General features: G+C 40.7%; 1 protein-coding gene across 1 annotated transcript; it reads right to left on the reverse strand.

Moving 5' to 3' along the window:
* Nucleotides 1–156: 156 nt before the first annotated feature.
* LOC133420426 (zinc finger protein 638-like) lies at nucleotides 157–11,428 on the reverse strand. The gene is made up of 6 exons (XM_061710120.1): nucleotides 11,245–11,428; nucleotides 3,928–3,989; nucleotides 3,002–3,040; nucleotides 1,379–1,555; nucleotides 593–744; nucleotides 157–518 (listed from the first exon to the last, which is right to left on the reverse strand). Exons 1-6 carry the CDS (start codon nucleotides 11,392–11,394, stop codon nucleotides 157–159), a joined length of 942 nt encoding a protein of 313 aa, XP_061566104.1. The 5' UTR covers nucleotides 11,395–11,428.
* Nucleotides 11,429–22,928: the final 11,500 nt, after the last annotated feature.

Consider the following 22,928-nt stretch of genomic DNA (forward strand, 5'->3'; position numbering starts at 1 on the left):
CTCCTCGGTGACGCACTTCGCTCTCGGCTCCTCCTCCTCGGCGAAACACTTCGCTCCTGGCTCCTCCTCCTCCTCGGTGAAACACTTCGCTCCCGGCTCCTCCTCCTCGGCGAAACACTTCGCTCCCGGCTCCTCCTCCTCGGTGACGCACTTCGCTCACGGCTTCTCCTCCTCGGCGAAACACTTCGCTCCTGGCTCCTCCTCCTCCTCGGTGAAACACTTCGCTCTCGGCTCCTCCTCCTCGGTGAAAAACTTCGCTCTCGGCTCCTCCTCCTCGGCGAAACACTTCGCTCCCGGCTCCTCCTCCTCGGCGAAACACTTCGCTCCCGGCTCCTCCTCCTCGGCGAAACACTTCGCTCCCGGCTCCTCCTCCTCGGCGAAACACTTCGCTCCCGGCTCCTCCTCCTCGGAGACGCACTTCGGTCCCAGCTCCTCCTCCTCGGTGAAATACTTCGCTCCCGGCTCCTCCTCGGCGAAATACTTTGCTCCCGGCTCCTCCTCCTCGGCGACGCCCTTCGCTCAAAGCCGCTCCTCCTCGGCAACCCCTTTCGCTCCCGGCTCCTCCTCCTCGGCGACGCCCATCGCTCCTGACTCCTTCTCCTCGGCGACGCCCATCGCTCTCGGCTCCTGCTCCTCGGCGACGCCCTTTTCGGTGAACGCCATCTCTCCCGGCTCCTTGAACGTGACCGATATCGGGAGGATCCATAGCGGTGAAGCCGAGGAGACCAGGAACGAGAGCGGGACCTGATGAAGAGGTAAGGATTTCATTATATCATCTCATAAAAATAAAAAAGATGTTTCTCAGTAGCATGTCTGATATATACGGAAGAGTAATAGGGCCATGCAGAAGAAAAAATATTTGAGATGGGAAGATTTTTTTTATTATGCACAAAAAAGTGCACAAAAAGTCGAAATGTTGAGAAAAAAGTCTAAATGACGAGAATAATGTTGAAGTACAATTACGAGAAAAAAGTAAAAATGTTGAGAATAATGTTGAAATACAATTTCGTGAATAAAGTCGAAATTTCGCAAATAAAGTCGAAATTTCGCGAATAAAGTCGAAATTTCGCGAATAAAGTCGAAATTTCGCCTTTATTCAAATTGTATTTTAACATTATTCTCGACATTTCGACTTTTTTCTTGAAGTGCATAATGAAAAACAAAATCTTCCTCCTAAAATATTATTTTTATTTTTCTCCTGCCTGGCCTTAATACTCCTCCGTAGATATAAGTTTAGTGAAGATAAAATTTAAAATACCAAACGGCAAATACTGACATTTTGGTTTATTATACTTTAGCATTCAGCATTTCATTGACGACTAATATCCCTTTTAGTTCGTATATGTGATTTAAACATTGAATCGTCCTCCTCACAAACCTGGACGAGTGTGTGGATGGTGATCTGGATCTAAGTCTCTCTCTTTCAACCACAGGGTGGCGCCGGAGGCCGGGGCCTCCCGAGGGAGAAGGGGACAGGCTGTGGCGCGGGATTTTGGGGTAGCAATGCTGAATGGGAGAAGTTGAGCGGGGTGTCCTCGCATTTTTATCCGAAAAACTGAAAAGAACAGAAGTACATGTGAACAACAGAGAAAGGACAATTTCAAAAGATCAGTTGGACTCTTTCCAACCGAAAAACACCAAAACAACAGAAAAAAGGTATTATTTCTTTGTTGTAACATTGCTTCTTGCCAATATATCTTATAGCGATGTATTTCCCTTGTAAATGGCGCCACATTTGAAAGGAACCTTCATTTGAGGGATGAGGAGCAGAGCTGAGGATGTTGGTTGCTGCCAATGAAACACCAAGGCTCCTGTTTGTGCTTGAAACGTCAATCATCCCATCCACCAAACAAGAGTCAATGGAAAAATAAGTAGTTAGGCAGTGGGAGCTCTGCTGCTCACCCCACACCTAAATGCTCCTTACAAACGTGGCACCAACAGTATTAGATGTATTACCAATCAACACTGTTACAACTACCATTTTTTTCACACAGAGTACGAGTATTTTAATTTGTGTACTCGCCTATCCGATACTTCTACCACAAAAATAACTAGGCTAAAAATCCAATGAAAAATGCAATGAATTGGAAGAAAGGTTTTATTTGCAACAGATATTCAATTTTAAACAAAACGTGTGAAACAACAAACAATCAAATAAAATTAAAAAAACAGGCTAAATGAAATGATGTTACACACTCTTGTACAGTAGGTGGCGGTATGCACCTTAAAGTTGGTTGCGATCCGCCAATAAAACAGAGAAGAAGAAAAAGAAGAAGAACATAAACAATCCCATTCTTACAGTCCGGTTAGCCGCTAGGCTAGGCTAGGCGGCTAACCGGCATGGTGATGGGAGGAGAGTGATACCCGTGGGTGAGACTGGCAGCACCGTTTCAGGCAAGATAGCGACAGTTAATGCAAGCGGGATGACCGCAGTGTGGACATATTTCAAAATAACGGACATAAATAATAACGACAAAACAATAACAATACAATACAAAACAATAACGACAAAAGCAAGACAGACTGCGGGCTGTTGGCGCGACTAACGCAGCTAACGCGGCTAACCGGATTGTAACAGTGGGATTGTTTATGTTGTACTGTGAGTTACTTGGGGTGTTTAATAAAGTCCCCTGTGAGTAAGGTTAATACTCAACCGTCCAGTTTGTATAATTAAGGAAGAACAAACTGAAACACGGAACAGCTGGCTGAGCTGTGGCGGCTCGGCGGCTGCTCCGCTGCCAGGCTGCTCACTCACCCGGGGAGCCGCGGGGCGGCTCAACATCTCCCCCTATAGTCACTAACTACAACAACAATGAAGTATCGGTGCGTGGTATCGGAGAATTGTTGCGATTACGAGTATATGAGAGCAGTATCGGCCCCGATACCAATATCGGTATAGGGGGAGATGTTGAGCCGCCCCGCGGCTCTCCTAGTTACAAGAAATAACCCACTAAAACACAAATTTCCTTATTTTATGTGCTCAGTTTATGTATAAAAATACCTCGGTACTGATGTCACATGTCCATCCCAATCGGGATACCTGTAGAAAAGTCAAGCACAGCAATCAAATATGTAATTACGGCAGTTCACAATTTGAACATCAGAAACCATTGAAAATTCGCGAACTAAGCTTGCCAACTTTAAAAAGCAAAATTAACAACCCTGTTCTCTTTGTTTGAGAAAACCCTTGTGTGGCCCTTTATACACGTATAATAAAGTAAAAACTCCTTTGATTCTGATTCTTCTGTGGGCGGGGTTGCCCTCTTTTCAAGCTTGGGTCCTTTACTAACCCTTTTCCACCAAACCGGTTCCAGGTTCTGGTTCTGGGCCAGTGCTGAGTTTGGAACCGGGCTTTCTGTTTCCACTGACAAAGAACGTTTTCCGGGCCAGAAAAAAACGGTTCCAAGGTAGCACCAACTCTTTGCTGGTCTAGAGGAAAGAACCGGCTACGTAAGCGGAGGGGGCGGAGTTATTAAGACCAACGGCAATAGCAAGACGGCACCATTTTCAAATAAGCAACAAATTAATCGGGATACAGCAAAGCAGCAGTGGTCTGAGGAGGAGACAACCTGTCTTTTAGCGACATGGTCCACGGAGGAAGTCCAGGCGAAAATGGACGGTGCTATGCGGACCAAGCCCGTATTAACCCGATTTTCTGCGCCAATGCAAACGCAGCGACATAACTGACGTTTGCAGTGACGTAATGACATGGCTCCCCTTAGCACCCGAGCTGTGGAAAAGCACACCGGCTTGTGAACCAGCACTGGCCCAGAACCAGCCCTGGAACCGCTTTGCTGGAAAAGGGGTATACTAGAGGCCTGGTCGCTTAAGGGAGGACAGGAAGACAGACGGAGACAGACGGATGGATGGAACAGGGAGGAAGACAGGCATTGTATTTGGAAAAAAAAAAAAGAATACAAGACTGACAGTTCCCGGCGGCGTTTCCAGTTCTCAAGGTGAAGAGGTGCGCTCTGGTGGGAGATCCAGTCCTAGAGTTTGAAAGGTAAACAAATATTTAATTAATATATTACATTTATGTGGTTTCAGGTACCAATTGGATCATCTTGCAGCACATAAATGTGAATAAGTTCACAGAGGTCTTAACAGATTAGTATTTCAACTGCAAGGCTGAGTTTGGGGGTCATAGATCTTTGATATGAAATATAAAACAATGCATGAGTAAGACTGCTAATAATATATGGAAGATAAAAGTCATCTTGGGCTGTGGATTCTGTGACGTTGATGTCATAGAAGAGCTCGACATTTTGTGAGGTTCGATGACAATCATTGCAAACTGAATAACGTCACAAAAAAAAGGCAATGTCAAAAGTTACAAGTTGAATAAAAAAAAAAAACACATCAGGCCTGAAAATTTCATCCAATGAACCAGATTTTGTTCAATTCAATGCAATTGATTTCAATTCAATTCAATTCAATTCTTTTATATTAACAACAGTGACCATACATAATAAAACATCTTAGCTGGTTAATAATCCACACTGGAAAGCTGCAGTGAAACTAAAATCTTTCAGGAGCTGAAATGTTTGCTAGAGTACGAGGTGGGAACTTTATCCATTAAACTCCTAAATTGGGCGGGCATCCTAATTCCTTTCTTCTTCAGCACCAATAATGAGTCTGATTCCTACAGTTTTCATTTTGATCTCCAGGGCCAACAGCTTCCCAACATTTGGACGCAAAGAGACCGCCTCTGTCTACTTCCCACTCTTCATTTCTACACCTGTCCAGTGTTGTCCAGAGTAATAAACGAATGTAGTATCAACACAAGACTGGTGTGAAGAGCGTTAGGAGTGATTATATAAGCCCCGCCCCCACCATGTTGCCAATAGTTCAATTTTAGTACCAGTCGAAATGGTTGTGGATGAAAACAGTACCGGACCAATTCACAAGAAAGTATCATCAAACAGTGAATGATACGGGGGCCGGGCTATTAAACTTCACTATTAAACGGAGGATTTCTTACTTCCAACATGACTGGATGTGTACACATCTGGAAGTATACTTCCCATAAAATAAACGTCAATTTATTATGAAAACAATGTGACAGCAGCTCGGTTTGTGGTTGTCGCTGGAGCCAGAAGATGTGGTAGCTTGCAAACTGACAAACCAACCAAAGTACCTCAAATGGCGCTTTTACACTAGTACCTATTCAGCCCCACTCGACTTGCCTTGCCCTCGTTTCTTTTCAATACCCAGATCAGAAGTAGCCGCGGTTGGACCGAAATTGCTGACGTACTCAATTGTGTGATTGGTAGGGGTGTAACGATACACTAATCTCACGATACGGTACGATACATGATATTGAGGTCACGATAACGATACGATATTATAGCAGTATTTTTTTTAACAACCTTGGATGAGGAACATATGACTGGAAAACATGGTCTTTTATTTGAAAGACACAAAATACAAAACAATGCTGTGCGTTTGCCCTATTGTTACAGTTTGTAATGCTTTATAACTGTTTAAGTTTTAAAGAGAAAGCCAGGCCAACCATTTTCCACAAACTGAACTAAAAGTAAATTTTGCATTATGCATCTTCAGTTTCATACAAGTACAAATATTTTGCCACAAACTGAATAGTTTCTCTCATGTATGATTTTACTTTTTTGTTTTCCAGAAATGTAACAACTAAAATTAAATGAATAAATAAAAGTAAATAAAAAAATCATAAAAAAGATTGATTCATGCTCACCTTATAAGTGTAAGAGGAGATTTATTTTTGTTAAGGTAATTTTGGTAATTCAGGGTTCATTATTTTATAAATATATTCTTTATATTCTGATGTAAATCAGGGACTATAATGACACTAGTCACCTCCACAACACGTTTCGTGGCGTTTTTGTATCACGAAATTTCGTGGCCCGATATATTGTTACACCCCTAGTGATTGACCAACCCCCCGACCAATCGGTGGCGTGTAGTGTGATGACGTCAGATGCAGCCCGACTCAGCTGCTTACAACCTCGGCAGAATAGTTACAGAAAAGTATCTACTCGGCACGTTAGACCCCTAGTGGAAAAGAACCAAACCGAGTGGAGACGAGTCGAGTCGGGCTGAGTAGGTACTCGTGTAAAAGTGCCAAAATATGACTGACAGAGATCCAGAGATACACTGCTTAAGACCACCAATGAATGTTGGATACAGTATGTCCAGCAGGTGATAACACATGTTCTTGGACCCAGTCAAATAAAGGTTTTTTAACTTTTTTCAAGCCGCTTTTTCTCTTTTGAGTTCTGTTCTCTCTGTGGTTTGGGTGAAATTAAGTTTTACAACACGGGATCAGAGTTTTGGGGGCATCTGAACCAGAGTAGGTCCTTTCACCGGAAGGATCCACAGCCTCCTTCACTCTTCTGCTATGTTTTCAACTACGAGAGTTTGTCTACTGTTCAACCAGAGAAAATAAAAACTCTGGAGTCACAATGGGTAAATGTTGGAGATGCAAACAGCTCTACCACCAGTCTTCCACTTGACCAAAGAGGATCGTCACCAGATCCCTCACCGCCACTAATAAACTCATTGTTCAGAGGCGACCTGGGTCTAATTTGAGGACGACACAGGAACGTGAAAAAACCCCTCAGTAGAGTGCTTTGGGGTTCCAGACGAGGATTACCTTTATGACAATACCATGACATGTGGAGATTACCAGGGCTGCAACTGATGACTATTTTTAGTCAATGAATCTGTCAATCATTGAAACAACGAATCGAGTAATCAGGTTGTGAATTGCACAATAAGTTAAACCATTTTATTTACCTATTAGGCTTTGAAATTGGTCTAAGATTGTTTAAGGCATGTGACGGCTCACTGACTTATTTAACTCTGTAGCTCAAAACTATGAAACAAAGGATGGGCAGTTACGACCATCCTGCCGTTGCTTACAGGTAGGGCTGCAACGATTCGTCGACGTTGTCGTCAAAAATCGATAATCAAAATTGTCGACAATGAATTCCATTGTCGACAATTGTCGCCAGACGTGTTTTTCCAACGGAGTGAGGCATCTCACTTCAATACAATCTCTGCTGAGAGTCGCGCATGCGCGCTGGCGTCTCTCTGCCGAGCGGTAGCGGGTAAACAATAATGACTGCGTCCCGTCCTGTAGCAGCTGCATGTAACAAATCTTCTAAAGTTTTGGAGCCTTTTAGCCTCGATACGGTAAATAAAAAGATGACTTGCAAGGTTTGCAAAGCAGACCTTGCTTATCACGGGAGCACGTTGGTAATGCACGAGCATTTCAAGAGAAAGCACGCCGGGTCTGGGTGACGAGTTTAACAAATGATACACCAGTTCAACCCAGAGCACGTCCTGCCATCCAGAACCGATTTCACCCACTTGATAGAGAAAAGATATGAGACGTTTTATTTTATTTTTTATATAACACATTTGCCTGTCCTTAAAAAATGAAAAATAATGGACAGAGGTTTATTTATTTAGGGATTTATGTCTATACTTGTCCTTGGTTTTAAATAGGACATTTTATTAACTTTCTGTATGAACAGCGGCAAAGTTGAATAAAATATCTATAGGACTGTCTCAGAAAATTAGAATATTGTGACAAAGTTCTTTATTTTCTGTAATGCAATTTAAAAAAAAACAAAAATGTCATCCATTCTGGATTCATTACAAATCAACTGAAATATTACAAGCCTTTTATTATTTTAATATTGCTGATTATGGCTTACAGTTTAAGATTAAGATTCCCAGAATATTCTAATTTTTTGAGAAAGGATATTTGATTTTTCTTAAGCTGTAAGCCATGATCAGCAATATTAAAATAATAAAAGGCTTGCAATATTTCAGTTGATTTGTAATGAATTCAGAATGGATGACATTTTTGCATTACAGAAAATAAAGGACTTTATCACAATATTCTAATTTTCTGAGACAGTCCTGTATTTTTCATTGAAGTACCCATCTTTCTTGTGTTTATTATCATTTGCCACATAATTAAAGCGACATACTAAATTTAAGAAAAAATTACTAATTATCCGATTAGTCGACTAATCGTTTCAATAATCGGTGACTAGTCGACTATTAAAATAGTCGTTAGTTGCAGCCCTACTTACAGGATTTGGCAGAGTGAGAGAGGACATGTTGGTAGCTGGAGTGAGAGACGAGGATGCAGAGGACATGGTTAGATGGAGGCGGATGATTTACTGATGCGACCCCCTAAAAGGAACAGCTGAAAGAATAAATACGAGATTGGAAGACGTAGAAATAGAGCTTTGCACGTATATACCAGTCGTTATGGTGCCTCTTGGTCACACATTCGTAATGTTAACCTCTCAATAGAGCTTTGAGTAGTGAGAGTTATTTGGGAGCAATTTCCAACTTGGTCTCAGATAGTAGAAAAAAAGAAGAAATAGGGAACACAACGGGCGTGTTTTTGATTGTGCATCTAGTATTTTCTCTGGATCACTTTCTTTTTAAAGCCGTTATACACCATTAATCCTTTAAGAAGTGCACACCCCAATGCACAGCATGAAACAAATGTGTGATGACAAAAACCATTAAGTATCAATTACTAAATTCGTTGTCAACTTATTTCGTCATTGATTTTTGTTGCAGCCCCTGGAGAACACCATCACCACCAGGACAAGCTGTGTCCCAGCAAACATGTCAGCCCCCTTAATGGGTTGTTTTCTTTAATTGTTGCAATTTGGAGGCACTTGTATGCCCAAGAGTCCAATTATATATTATTTTATGTTGAATACGTCATTCTAGTTTCCTTTTCTTATTCCATTTTGTTTTAAAAGTGGTTATTGACAACTGGTAAGGAGTATTTATTTGCTACCAGAGTGGGTCCAGTTGAGGTCCTACACTGCAATAAAAACCCATTGACCTCTCTGTATCTGTAACCCCACCTGTACTCCTGCTTATAGATCCAAATACAGGCCCATTGTCGTCGTCCCCCTTTGGCTTGGTTTCCTACAGTCCGGTAAAGGATCTAAGTCCAAATGGTATCAGCTCCAGCGTCCTGAAGGCCAGTGCAGATCAGCTATGTGGGATTCTACAACAACTCTTCAACTTTAGACTTTACAAGGGGAATCAATCAATCAGTCTACAAATCTACCTAACATGGTCCTCACATTCCACATTATACAAGTCCTTGAGTGTCTGTAAAGACTCAATTCTATTATCGTAGTGCTGAAAATGCCATGGCCCTCCTGCTTCATTGAGACTACTCTTATTCAGACAAGGTAATACTGTAGGGGACCACGTTCCTCAGCTTCTCCGGTGCATTTATTATAATTAAGCCAACATAGATACGTGAGAAGTCCCATCCCTCCATGACCTGAATAAGGACGACCTAGAAAAACAGATCAGAGTCTGTAAGACTGAAAAGTTGTGTTTCTGTGAGTCAACGGCACTGGAGCACCACAAGGCACTGTGCTCTCACCATTTCTCTTCACTCTGTCCACCTCAGACTTCCCCATTACCTCCAGAAACTCTTAACTCTGCTGTAGAGGGGTGTGTCAGTACTGGACAGGGGACTGAAAGGGCCATTGACATCAGCGGAATTAGAATTAGTATCATCTACACATCATCATCTGAAACAGTCTTGGAATCCAGCTTTTCAGGAACTTCTATCAGAAAAAAACGAATTCCAGTTGTGGGGTTACAGATTCAGGGCTGCCTTCAAAAACTGCTGGGAGAGGGGTTGAGCTGACTCGATCTTAGTCGGATACACCGTGGGCGGCAGGCCCGAGATGGCATTTATCTGCCTCAAATGTTATTATTCCATCTTATTACTCTAGTTTGTTTCTTATCTATTTCCAACTTCATCTTTGCTGTCTTCTTTTTCTTTTATCTAGTGGTGGTTGGCAAACACCAAAAGTGGTGCCGTTTGCTGAGTCACCACATACTACTGGCTCCATGGTGGCCACTACTGGCCACTACCCTGCATGTTTCATAGGTTTCAACACACCTGATACACATGAATGGTTCAGATTCAGCTCGTCATCGAGGTCTGCACAAGTCTGTTAACGACACTCATTTGTATTAGCTGTGTTGAAACATGGAAATGTCTTAAAAAAAACAATGCAGGTCACAGCATTCTTGCTCAATGGGGGTCTAACTAAATTGATATGCGCATATACATTCTACATCCAAAAAAAAACAAACTCTATAAACAAGGATAAAAAAAAAAAAATGACATTCACAATTTAAAAAAAAAAAACAATTGCCAAAATCTGACACGAAAGAGGAAAGAGGAACATCCATCTTCCAGCATGTTCATTCCTTTAATTAATCTAAGTCCTTCATTCAATTTCAACATTTGCTGCAAATTAGGGATTTCTTCCAAATTCTGTAACAGTCTTCCCCAACCATACAACATCTGGCAGGTCAAGATAGCAGCGTCATCATTCACTGGAATGCAATGACATCAGAAAGCGTGGGTCTTAATCAGGACAACACCAGTCTCAGCCAGTTGGTTGGTGCACTCCAACCTCAAAGTCAGGTGACCTCTTTATGTGTCCAGGTCATCTTAATCCAGCCTTTCCTCATTTACCTCAACCACCTGTAACCCAGCTTGCTCCTAATGTGCTCATTTTTAAATCATACCCATCCCCAAGAGGAGCTGGCCTCAGTGGTGTTTTGTAAACAGTTTCTTCTTACTCTCCCTGCTATTCCATCACTGATAACGCTATCTCTCTCCACCTACTTCACCCTGTGTGCAATCTTGCCATTCCCACTCCTCTTTTCACTGACACATGCATTACATGTTACTATCAATTACCTACCTTTACCTTTTCCAAGTTGTCTACATTTGAGATGTCCTTCCCTTTCATCTACGGCTCCTCACAATAATGACACTCACAACTTATGTATTTGAAAATGTTGCCTGTATTTTTTTTTGTTTATGACTACATGTTAATAATGTATTTTTATTTGTTTTTCCTATTCTGAGTGCACAATATCTCCACCAACCTGGCACAAGTGCTGGTGCATTCACTTCAATTGTCACTTTTGTCCCTTCTTCCATAAAAATGTGCCCATCTCGACCCACATGTTGGGAATGACTGCTCAGGTTAGCCATCTTGTGTCACAGGGCAGCATTAATCCAATCTACTAAATTTTTTATGTAGAATCCAATTAATTGAATCATTTGAAGCCCCATGACCATTACACATATGAGCACCTTAAATTAAAAATGCAAGATATGGGGAAAAAAAAAAAAAAAGTCCTAACTTGCCCAAGAAAAGATTGCTGTCTTCCACTCACCTTCGTACTTGCACATTCTGTCTTACATACAGAACAGGTAAGTGTGAGTGTTCTTGGTGGAGCCCCAGCACAGTCTTGCATCATTGCTGGGGATGGCAGAGTCTGGGAGGGTGGCGTCTTTGCAGGAGGTTGCCATCTTGAATGGGACATATCAGGGATGTTTCCAGGGATTTGATGAGATGAAGGAACAACACTGGCGCATGGATCCCTGGGCATCAACTCTGGATGTGGGACAGGATGTGAGAGATCTGTAATGGCGGAGTTGAAAGAATACGGAGAAACTGGTTTTGATGTTGAAGATTCTTGAGGTGGCCGACCTTTCCCTTCCTGTGACACTGGTTCCTGCCCTGGCTGCTCCTGCTGCTGCTGCTGCTGCTGGGAATGATGCTGTTGATAATGATGCTGCTGGGAATTATGTTGATACTGCTGCTGGGAATGCTGCTGAAGCCCCTGATGCATCTGAAGTTGCGTCTCCCGTTTCTCCATCTGACTCGCATCTCCTGACCCTTGTCCTTGAACCTCACGCCAATCTTTGGTCGATGATGTGGACTGGTGAGCTGTACTTGCGATGGCATTCCCAATGCCTTCCTCGACCCTTGCAGTGTACCCACCAGGATGCCTGGGGTCAAACACTGTACTTGTTTGAGGAGTCACTGAAGGAGTGGTTTCTTGGCGCATCCCCGCATCTCCAGGAGAAAATAATCCATCAATACCGTTGCTTGAGGAAGGTTGAGGTTCAGAGGAGGGTGCCAACCGAAGTGCTGTTGATCTTGTGGACCTTCGAAGGTTTAAAATGTGAGGCAGCTTTTCAGCAGTCGTCTGATCCTCGGGGTATAGGATGAGTTCATCCAGAAATTCTTCGTCAACTCCATAGGTCATTAAGATCCGGGTAGCTAACTGCCGGTAGTAGCTGCCGTCACTTGACTCGGGAAACACCGGTTTGTCCAAGACTGTAGTATCATAATCACAGTGTGGAATGGATTTGTAAGAGTTGCACCCTGGGGTGGGTTTATAGTTTGGAAACCAGTTTGTGGGCTCATGGCCATTTTCAGCATGAGTCCCTCTATGTCCTTGAAGGGTTGAGGGTGTCACCCCTGTGCTTGAGGAAGGACACTTGTCTTTCGGCTCCAAAACACTTGTAGGCAGATGTTTCTGTGGGAGGACTGCTGCCCCAGAGCTGACAGGAATCTTGACAGATCCAGAAGAGCTGGTGCTGGATCTGGGTCCAGGGTGAGGCAGCGGCTGTGTGCTTGAGAATGCATACCATCCTTGGGCAGGTGCCTGTTTCACGGGGTCATGTGGGTTGTACAGGGGCTTGGACATGATGTTAATAATCTCCTGAAGACCACAGCAGCCTGTTAGGATGGTATACCAGGAAAGCAGTCAAAGTCCAAACAGCAAGAGCTTTGTTCATCTGTGTCGGTTGAGTCAGCCAAGGATTGGATCTGCTGTCCGATCAATAAGTTCCTGGCCTGCGTGCTGTGCAGCTTTCGTTTAGGGCCCTCGAGCAGGAAAGAAGCAGCAAAACTCCCATTTCAAAGAAAAGCTGAAAAGTAAACCAAATACCTAAAGTTACCAAAAAGGGACTGGTCATTCCTGTAAAAAACAGATTCAGTTTTTGCAATTTATTGTCTTCATTGTCAGCAACAGATAAGTTAAAAATGTCAAGAGTGAGCAAGAAAGAACAGGCATACAACCCCCCCCCAAAAAAAACAACAAACTTTCCTTTCCACCTGATCTTGGTGGTGTCGGACTTCTTGCAGTCTTCTTCTGACTTCAGTCATACCACGGTTTTGCTACCTCCAAGACCGAGGAGCTGGTCATAGACTTCAGTCCAAAACAGACACTCAACCCTTATTCATCGGGGTAAAACAGGTGGAGAGGGTAGCGGATTTCCGGTTTCTTGGTGTTCACATACAAGAAGACTTAACTTGGAAAATGAACACAACCACCATCAAGAAAGCACAACAAAGATGATACTTTCTGAGAGTTCCCAGGAATAACAATATGACTCAGGAACTTTTGGTGTCATTCTATTGTTGCTCCATAGAAAGCATCCTGACTTATTGAATGTGTGTGTGGTGTTTGTGGCTGACCAGAAATCCCTCTAAAGGGTGGTTAACACAGCCCAAGACATCATCGGTTGCTCGCTACCCACCCTGGAAGAAGTGTACAGGTCTTGCTGTCTTAGTACGGCTAAAGACATCGTAAGGGATTCTTCCCATCCAGGTCACCAGCACTTTGAATTACTGCAGACGTTTCAAGTCTCTGAAGGCTCGTAAAAACAGTTTTTATCCAAAGGCTATAACAGTGCTTAATACCGCAAATTCCCTTTACTTACAAATTTCCATCTGTTTTATAGTAATGACATGCAAGGTACATGCAATCAACACCACCTTTTTCTTATAATCACCAAATGTGCTGCTGAATTTCAATGTCTCCGCATCTTTGCTCGGAGTCTCTGCAATCTACTGTTTTTGTTTAGTCTCCTTAAGCTGCTACGGTGTGTGTGTGTGTGTGTGTGTGTGTGTGTGTGTGTGTGTGTGTGTGTGTGTGTGTGTGTGTGTGTGTGTGTGTGTGTGATTATGTCATTTTAAATGTTCTTTTTATTCTGCACTTAAAGGGTTTAAGAGTTTGTACTACCAATTTTGTTGTATTCGTACAATGACAAAAAAAGACAATTCTATTCTATCCACATGCACAAGTCCTAGTGTAGGGCTACAGTCATCTTGTCCATCCTAAAAAAAAAAAGGGGGGGGGGGGGGCTAAAAATACAGTTTTAACTTTAAAAAAATAAAATAATTGTAATAGGCCTGGACTTCAAAACATGACCGTGAAAACATTCTCTGATAACAGTTATGTTGCAGAAGCACTTCACAAGAGTAGAAATGAGAAAGAAAAGTGTCTAAGGTGAAACACAGATTTGCCAAAATGCGGCCTTAAGAAAACAGAACCCATTCCAATGACTTGAAAAAACAGAATTCATACTTTTGTGAGTGGGCAGTGTTTCTCCCTGGACGTAGGTGAGATAGTGTTTGCAGCTATCCTCCCTTGTGAGTCACATTTTACAAGGTCGAGGTCATTTTGAATTCTCAAACCACAACTGTAGATAAGACCCTGCTCCACGTTTGATAAATCCCTGAAAATGTTGTTGAATGGGTCAATAACCTCCACACTTTGTAACAGAAAAAGATTAATTTAAATCACAAAAAAAAGTTTATGTAAAGAAAAAAAAAAAAGTCAAAGCTTATTTATTTTCTTTCTTAGAAATATGACTCAATTGCAAACTAACTATAACTGCGTACTCCATTAGCCTTTATGTGGTGTTGAGATTACCCCGTACTCACTAGATCGTGCACTACATCTCATTTTGCCCGAGTGCTCCAAGTGAGAACTGTTAGATTGTGTATAATGTATTTAATCTACCCCACAATGCATTTAGAATGTAGTGTAAACAATGGTCACTACGTTTGCCAATCCATGACATTATTCATCTGTGTGACGATGCTGTTATAAAGTTAATCTGCCGATTCTTCATATTGAATGACGTTCTGCTCCACACGGTGAGTAGTGGGTAACTTCAGGCATAACCTGTCTGTTAGCTCCGGTATGAGCTGGTGATGCTGTTTTAGGTGGCAAATTAGGTTCGTTTGTCCTAAATGTTTTGGTTGTGATTTCTTTACGAGTTATTTTGACCTTAAAAAGGTTGAAGCGCTACCAAGAGGCCGAAGAGAGAAAAGAGACTCTCTAATTTGACCGCGCAATGATTGACAGCTCAGCATCCGACCAATCAGAGGGGTGCGCGTGCAGGCTCTTCCAGGGCTGCAGAAAGTGAGATTTCAACATGTCGTGCAAAAGACATCACGAATCAGGAGCGCGTGAGAGAAGAAAAAAAATGTTAAAAAAAAAGGGTTCTTCACTTGAAGGTGGGTATGTTGTTGAAATAAAACGTAGCAAACACCTGAGCTGCTACTCATCAGGTATGAATCTCTGTGCAGACTTTGGCCTACAATAGTGTTTTTCCAGCGGTCCTAATGAACATTGATTGAGTGCCTTATTAACGGCCTCTGCATTCACCTCTGTTGAAAAAGAGTGGTGACCAGTTGGTTGTATATAAGCTATAAACTTTAGCCAATATATGATATATTGGCTATATCAATTTATGTTGTTAAGAAGTGTTTGACCTCATTGATTAGTTTGCATCCAGAACATAGAGACGTGTGCATCTGTAAAAGGCACATGTGCACATTTAGCTCTGATTTCAGGTCTGCTTTCAGTTTTTTGCAATGGGATTGAGGTGGTGGAAGTAACTTTATTTACATGAGTAATTGATGACTGTTTATGGCTTGGATTTGTTTATTTATTCAATATTTATTTATTATTTCAGGTTGACTTTACATTTTATCTGACTTATACAGTCAAACTACTGTATCTATACTTCCAGTACATTTGTTATTATTGATAAAGGTTGTCAAGTTAAGGTGCATGTTATTTTGTACCTATGATTGATTTGGGGTGGGGGTCGGGGGGGCCTCCAAATAACATTTCGCTTGGGGCCCCAATTCGGTCAGGGGCCTTTTCTATCTGAGCCACCTGGCTCAGATAGTTCTGTTTGACCCTTTTTGTTCTGTTTGACACTTTTATTTAGTTATGTGTTAATATAACGGTCGGATCCGTTCGCGGACGCTGCTCTGCCTAGATCTATGAATACTAGATCCGCCATGTCCGTTATTAACTGACATCGTTTTGTATCGGCCATTAATTTGTATTTTCTGTACTTTGTGTTTCAGTTTCACAATTTGTGACATTAAACCTGTCCGACCACAACTTTGCCTGTTCCTTGGAGGTCATAGTGTCATGGAGAGTTTAGCTGGCTGTGAATCCCAGTATATGACAAGAGTCACACTGGGTGTAACAGTACACGTATCCTGCGTTCATTTGACGCGTCGACGTGCACATTCTCAAAAAGACACTGAGCGCGTACGAGACCTGCAGTTCTCGCTCTGGCCGCGGTCAGATACCAGCTGGCATCAAGTGACGATGCGGAGGTCGCTGGCACCGTTTCCTTTGCCAAGATCGCAACCAAAGCAATGTTATAACATCCTACATCATCCAATGTTGTCATGTTAACTTGTTTGTTGTTCTAATTTGCTACTGCCGCTACCACTAAATATTTAATCACTTTTCCAACTGTTACTCTACTTCCTGCCCACTATCGGTCCCCGCCGGTACGACGCGCTCTCCTTGTGTACTACGCGAACAACGTTGCGGTTGGTGGTGCACGCGAACGGACGTGAACGCAAGCACCAACAGCAAGTATAACCCAGGCTTAAAGGTGAACGGGAGCTAACCCAGAGGGCTTGGGAATTGGGAATTAAATGTTGCGTTCCGTATTGAACCAATACGGACATATATTAAGCTCTTATTTATTGATGTCATAATATACAGGTAAAGGTCGGAAAATTAGAATATATTGCAAAACGTCATTCGTAGTAAATTTAACTAAAGGTGAAACAAATATATTATTTCCCCACTACATTCAAGGTGAGATATTTCAAGCCTTTATTTGTTATAATGTTGGTGATTATGGCTCAGTTTATGAAACCCCAAACAAAAAATAAATTAGAGAATATTTTATGAAATCAATAAACAGTTTCATCATCAAAATTATAACAAATAAAAGGTTTAACATATCTTGCTTTGCATGTAATAAGACTAGGTAATATATTAGTTTCATCTTTTAAGTTGAATTATTGAAATAAATTAACTTTTACACCATATTCTAGTTGAATTATTGAAATAAGTTAACTTTTACACCATATTCTAGTTGAATTATTGAAATAAATTAACTTTTACACCATATTCTAGTTGAATTATTGAAATAAATTAACTTTTACACCATATTCTAGTTGAATTATTGAAATAAATTAACTTTTACACCCTATTCTTCACCTGTTTATATTATACATCTTGGCTGATGTGGACGTACATAGCATAGGAGGATATTTCAGTTACTAGTATGGTTGTCTGTCTGTACAGTCATGCAAGTTCAATGCTATTAAAGCACTTTAAACTTTAAATCAAAGCATTTTGTTTTTTCATATAAAATAAACACATTTTTATGCAGTTTAGAAGTTTTGGGGCTTTTCTTTGGCTCCTGCGCTGCTGAAATCGGGGCGTCCCTTATTTCTATTTCTGAAAGGTGGCCACCTCCCATCCCCCCTCGGCCCACAGCTCCCCCTTCACACCTCAGCTGCCTCATCTTCCACCTCATTCACAGATGTTGCTGCTGCCCCATTGTCGTCTCCTACCACATCATAAAGATGGTGGGTCCTCCTCCCCTCCCACGTGTCTCTCTCTAGCGGTCAAGCGAAGAGGCACCTAAGTGGGGAACTGAAAAGGAACTAGGCTGCAGGTCTGGACGGCGTCAGCCCCAGAGTCCTGACGGCCTGTTTGGACCGGCTCTGTGGGATTCTGCAGCACCTCTTCAGCCTGAGCCGGAAGGTTCCAGCACCAAAAAGATCTCATCCACCTTCTCCTAACAACTATAATCCTGTAGCCCTAACATCTAACGTCAATAAAGTTGTGGAGAGACTTTTACAGGCCCGCCTGAATAACCGAACAAGCACCTTCCAGGACGCACCGCAGTTTCGTGGGGGTCGGAGTTGAAGATGCCATCATGCTTCAATAAAACCCGCACTCATCTGCGCACTGAGGTTTGATTTCTCAAAGAATCACCATCCAGTCTGCATTACAACAAGAATTTACAGAAAACTCAAGTGGACGCCTCCATAATCACCTGGACTACTGACTAGCTGACAAACAGACTACAGTTGGTAAGATTGAGTGACTCGGTGCGTTTAGATGGGAAGTTTAATTCCTCTTTAATTCAGAATTAAAATTAAATCCGATTTAAAATGAGTAAAAATTACCATGTAAATACCTAATTCGGAATGAAAAAAGATTCTGGGAAAAGGTCATACAAACTGTATCTGATATTATTTCTATCAAACTACCGGTCTGCCTCGGGTATTTATCCTAGGACTATTTTTTTTTTAGGAGTGTCCGGTGCGAATAAAAATTTTGTCATTTTCTGCTCACTTCAGGCTAAACACTGTATAGCAACTTCCTGGAAGAGACTGAACCTCCCAGAGTTAAACATTGGTTTAACAGTCTTTCCAACGCTCTAGCCATGGAGAAGTTAACCTGCCACCAAGGGGAAAGTGGTAGAGTTTTTTTTAAGTTATGGGGACATTTTATTAAATATCTTGAAAGTCACCAATCAGGAAGTGTATAAAGAAAATGTAATATTCAACACATCAGCTCTATAGGAAACGCAGGGTTATATTTTTTTTATTTATTCATTTTATTGAATTTTCATTTATTCATTTATATATTTTTTCAGTAGTTCTTGGTTTTTGTTCTCTATGAATGTGGACATGTAAATCATCATTAATGAATATGTTAAATCTGAAAACCCAATAAATATAATTTTCAAATAAAAAAAAAGATGCTGTCATCCAGTATCAGGTGACAAAATCAAGATGTATTGTGGGACATGTCATTATGGTCCATGTGTGGCTCCACTAGTGTGTGTTTTACATAATTAATGTGATTGTCTCTCAATAATTATGCACACCTGATCATAATAAGTCTCTCACCACTCAATCACATCCTTTTACAGCCATGTTTATTAGTTTAAAAGGCCAAAGTGACTATAAACAGCATGGATGTCTCAACTAAGTACTTTTAATATAGATCCTAACTGAAACTATTTCACCAATTCCTGCTGAATCATACATTACTTTCATGTTTTAAATAATATTTAACTGATAAAAATACATAAATAAATACCAGAGGTGGGTATTAACGAGTTACATTTACTCCGTTACATTTACTTGAGTAAGTTTTGGGAAATGTTGTACTTTTAGGAGTAGTTTTGAATCACTATACTTTTTACTTTTACTTGAGTAGATTTGTAAAGAAGAAACTGTTACTCTCACTCTGCTACATTAGGCTACGTTGAGCTGTTACTTTTCTTTTATCCATTTTATCCACGTATGCGTCAATCTCATGACATCACTGAGTGATTCTTTGGGAAAAATGTTTGTTTTTGCATGTTTTGTCACATTTACACAGACTCAAACACACACAGAGTTTCTATGAGTTCATGGGCCTGTTCTAGTTCTGCCTGGTTAAAAAAGAATAGTACAAAGGCTTGACATTTTGTGCTACTTGTGCTTATTTTTTTATTCTGTTATTTTACTTATTTTATTATTCATTAAAAGTACTTGAATTTACTTTAAGATTATTTTAATTTAAGGTATTTTTGATTTTTTATTAATTTAATTTTATTTTATTTTTTATTTTTATTATTTTATTGGTTTAATTTGCCTGAAGATGATTATTTTCTACTTTTGTCTGTTTGAATGGTTGTGTTAAAAAAATTAATCAGACGTTACTCAACAGTTACTCAGTACTTGAGTAGTTTTTTCGCCAAGTACTTTTTTGCTTTTACTCAAGTAATTATTTGGATGACTACTTTTTACTTCTACTTGAGTCATATTATTCTGAAATAACAGTACTTTTACTTGAGTACAATTTTTGGCTACTCTACCCAGCTCTGATAAATACCTGCAGGTTTTAAATTGTGGCTTTGCTGGAGGGAAGTTAGTCAATATTGTTTTTAAAGTTTGACAGAAGTCTCCTCACTGAGCTTATTTGCTCATTTACTTTTTAATTTACTTCAAAGACCAAAACAAAAATGTTAATGACTAAACATTGCTGTTAAAAGGTTTGTTTGGAGTTTTAAACAGCCTCCTCAGCTGCAGGAGTTGCAGATGTCAGTCCCGACGACACGCGGAGCGCTGCTCCCAAAAACAACGCGACACCGCGGGTTTAAAACCTTTAGTTACGTACCTTTCCTCCCCGAGACTGCGGTATTTCAACTCCTGCCGCTGCTGGTGAGCGTGTTTTGAGAGGTGAGCATGTTTCAGGACACCCAACTTCCGTTAGGAGCACCCATGGGTGGGGGCGGGACCGCGCTGGCAAACACGTGTTGCGTCGGAAAGGGTGCCCGTGCTGGACACGCCCCCGCGGGAGCGCGCAGCGACGCTCGCTCCTTCAAACCAGCAGCAGTCACGTCCATTGATCATTCCAGCTTGTGTGTGCCGGTGTTCCGCCAATTTCTGCTACCCGCCGAGAAAAACTACTTTGTGGTTCTGCGCATGCGCACAGTCGATTTTCAAAGTCTGATTGCCCATAATTTCTTGCACCATGTAAAATGGATAATATGGGATGTTGAGTATTTGATCCTTCAAAATACACTACCCATTACATGAATTGTATTACACTTTGTGAACATTATACGATAAAGAGAAAAAAAAATAATTACCGGTATATGGCTTTATTTGATATTTACGGAAGAGTATTAGGGCCACTTAAAACAAATAAAAAGAATTCTGACTTTTTTCTCAGAATTCTTTTTTTTTTTTTTAAGTGGCCCTAATACTCTTCCGTAGATATTCCTTCAGTCATTCAATTAAATTTTATTTGTAAAGCGTCTAATACAACAAAAGTTGTCTCTAGGATGTTTCCAGAGACCCAGAACATGACCCCCGAGCAATTATTACATAAACAATGGTAAGTAAAAAACTCCCCTAGTGGGAGAAAAGCCTTATTCGCCTTTATTTAACCAGGCAGGTCATTAAGAAACACATTCTTATTTACAATAACGGCCTGGCAAGAGACAAGGACCATTTGGGGGAAAAGAAAGTGGGCAGTAAAACACAGTAAAATTGGAGCTCTACAAAAGGTAGAAAACCTTTAGGGAGTATTTTTTGGCAAAGCAACAGAAATTGGCATAACACTGGCGTTACATTTAATCATTCTGTGTGTTTCTGAAGTACTTTTGACAATAAACTTATGCATATACAGCAATTTATGGCTTTGAGGTCTCTTGTGATGCAATAGTGTTATTTAAAGGAGCTTGAGGCAGGATTGAGGCAGAATTTATGAAAAAAATTTGTATACGTTTAAAGTTTTCTAGTAATAATGTCAGATGAAGCGTTCCAAACCCAAAAGAATGAGCCCTCTAGTGTATCTCTCCTTTGCCTTGAACAGGCTGTGTGCTGCAAAATGTGCTGCAATTCGGTCCCGAATTTCCCACGCTGGGCTGCGGATGTGACGTCACATGACGCTGCATGCACGTTCTCCCCGTTCTCCCGTGCCGGCTTCACTGTTGGCTGCAGTACCCCCAACGGCCGTCGTGGTGAAGGGTGGCGCTAGAGAGTCTCATTTCTTAAAAGGAGCCTCAAGCTCCTTTAAGCTTTATTTTTTATTTTATTTATTTTATTTTTTTATTTTATTAACATACAGTACAAACAGCAACAAAAGACGACATCAAGTTACAATGATACATATCTGTGTGTGTGTGTGTGTGTGTGTGTGTGTGTGTGTGTGTGTGTGTGTGTGTGTGTGTGTGTGTGTGTGTAAATAATATAATGAAAGTAGATAAATAAATTAAGAATATTAATTTGAAAAATAAATAAATAATTATCATATAGAGTGATATAATATAGCACGATATAATATAAATATATGTAATACTATAATAGCATATAATAATATAATAATATCCTGATATAACATAATCATTTTTATAATATTACAACATATAACAAAATGATAGTGTTATTTAAGCTTTAGATAATCATAAGAATAATTTGAAAGTTTTGCAGTTTTATTGCTAAAGTACTAACAATAGGGTTGCCAACTCCCTGAAAACTAAATAAGGGACACCTCATCTGCAGGGCCGGTGTTCTGCCAATTTCTGCTGCTTTGCCAAAAAATGCTACCTAATGGTTTTCTACCTTTGTAGAGCTACAATTTTACTGTTTTTTACTCCTTAAACCACTTCCTTTCCCTCCAAGTGGTCCTTGTCACTTGCCAGGCCGTCATTGTAAATAAGAACGTGTTCTTAATGACTTGCCTGGTTAAATAAAGGCAAACGACTGAATGAATATCAAATAAAATAATATAAAATAATCAAATAATTTCTCTTTATTGTATAATGTTCACAAAGTGTAATGCAATTCATGTCATGGGTCGTGTATTTTGAAGGATCAAATACTCAACATCCCATATTATCAATTTTACATCGTACAAGAAATGATGGGCGTGGAAATCAAACTTTGAAAATCCACTGTGCCAGAACCACAAAATGGCATTTCTAGCAAGGATCAGCAGAACACTCGTGTTTCTGAAGCACTTTTGACCATAAGCTGATGAATATACAGCAATTTATGGATTTGAGGTCTCGTGATGCAGTAGTGTCATTTAGGCTTTAGATAATCATGATCATGTGCAGGGTTTTTGCAGTTTTATTGCTAAAGTACTTACAATAGGGTTGCCAACTCCCTGAAAAATAAATAAGGGACACCTCATCGGCAGGGCCGGCCAACCCGATTGCCTTCACCTTTCCTGGCGTGGTGAATTTATTTAGCCCCTTTTTTTGAGTGAAACGATTTTTTAACTATTTGACTCAAACCTGAATTAAATTATGTGCATATTTTTGAATGCCATGAACACATGGAAAACAAATTATTATCCAGCAATTCACTTTAATACAAAATTAACTTAATAAAATAAGTATCTTTCTTAAACAGAAACCTGTCCTGATTGAC

Source organism: Cololabis saira, chromosome 20, assembly GCF_033807715.1.
Source record: "Cololabis saira isolate AMF1-May2022 chromosome 20, fColSai1.1, whole genome shotgun sequence".
NCBI classification, from domain to species: Eukaryota; Metazoa; Chordata; class Actinopteri; order Beloniformes; family Belonidae; genus Cololabis; species Cololabis saira.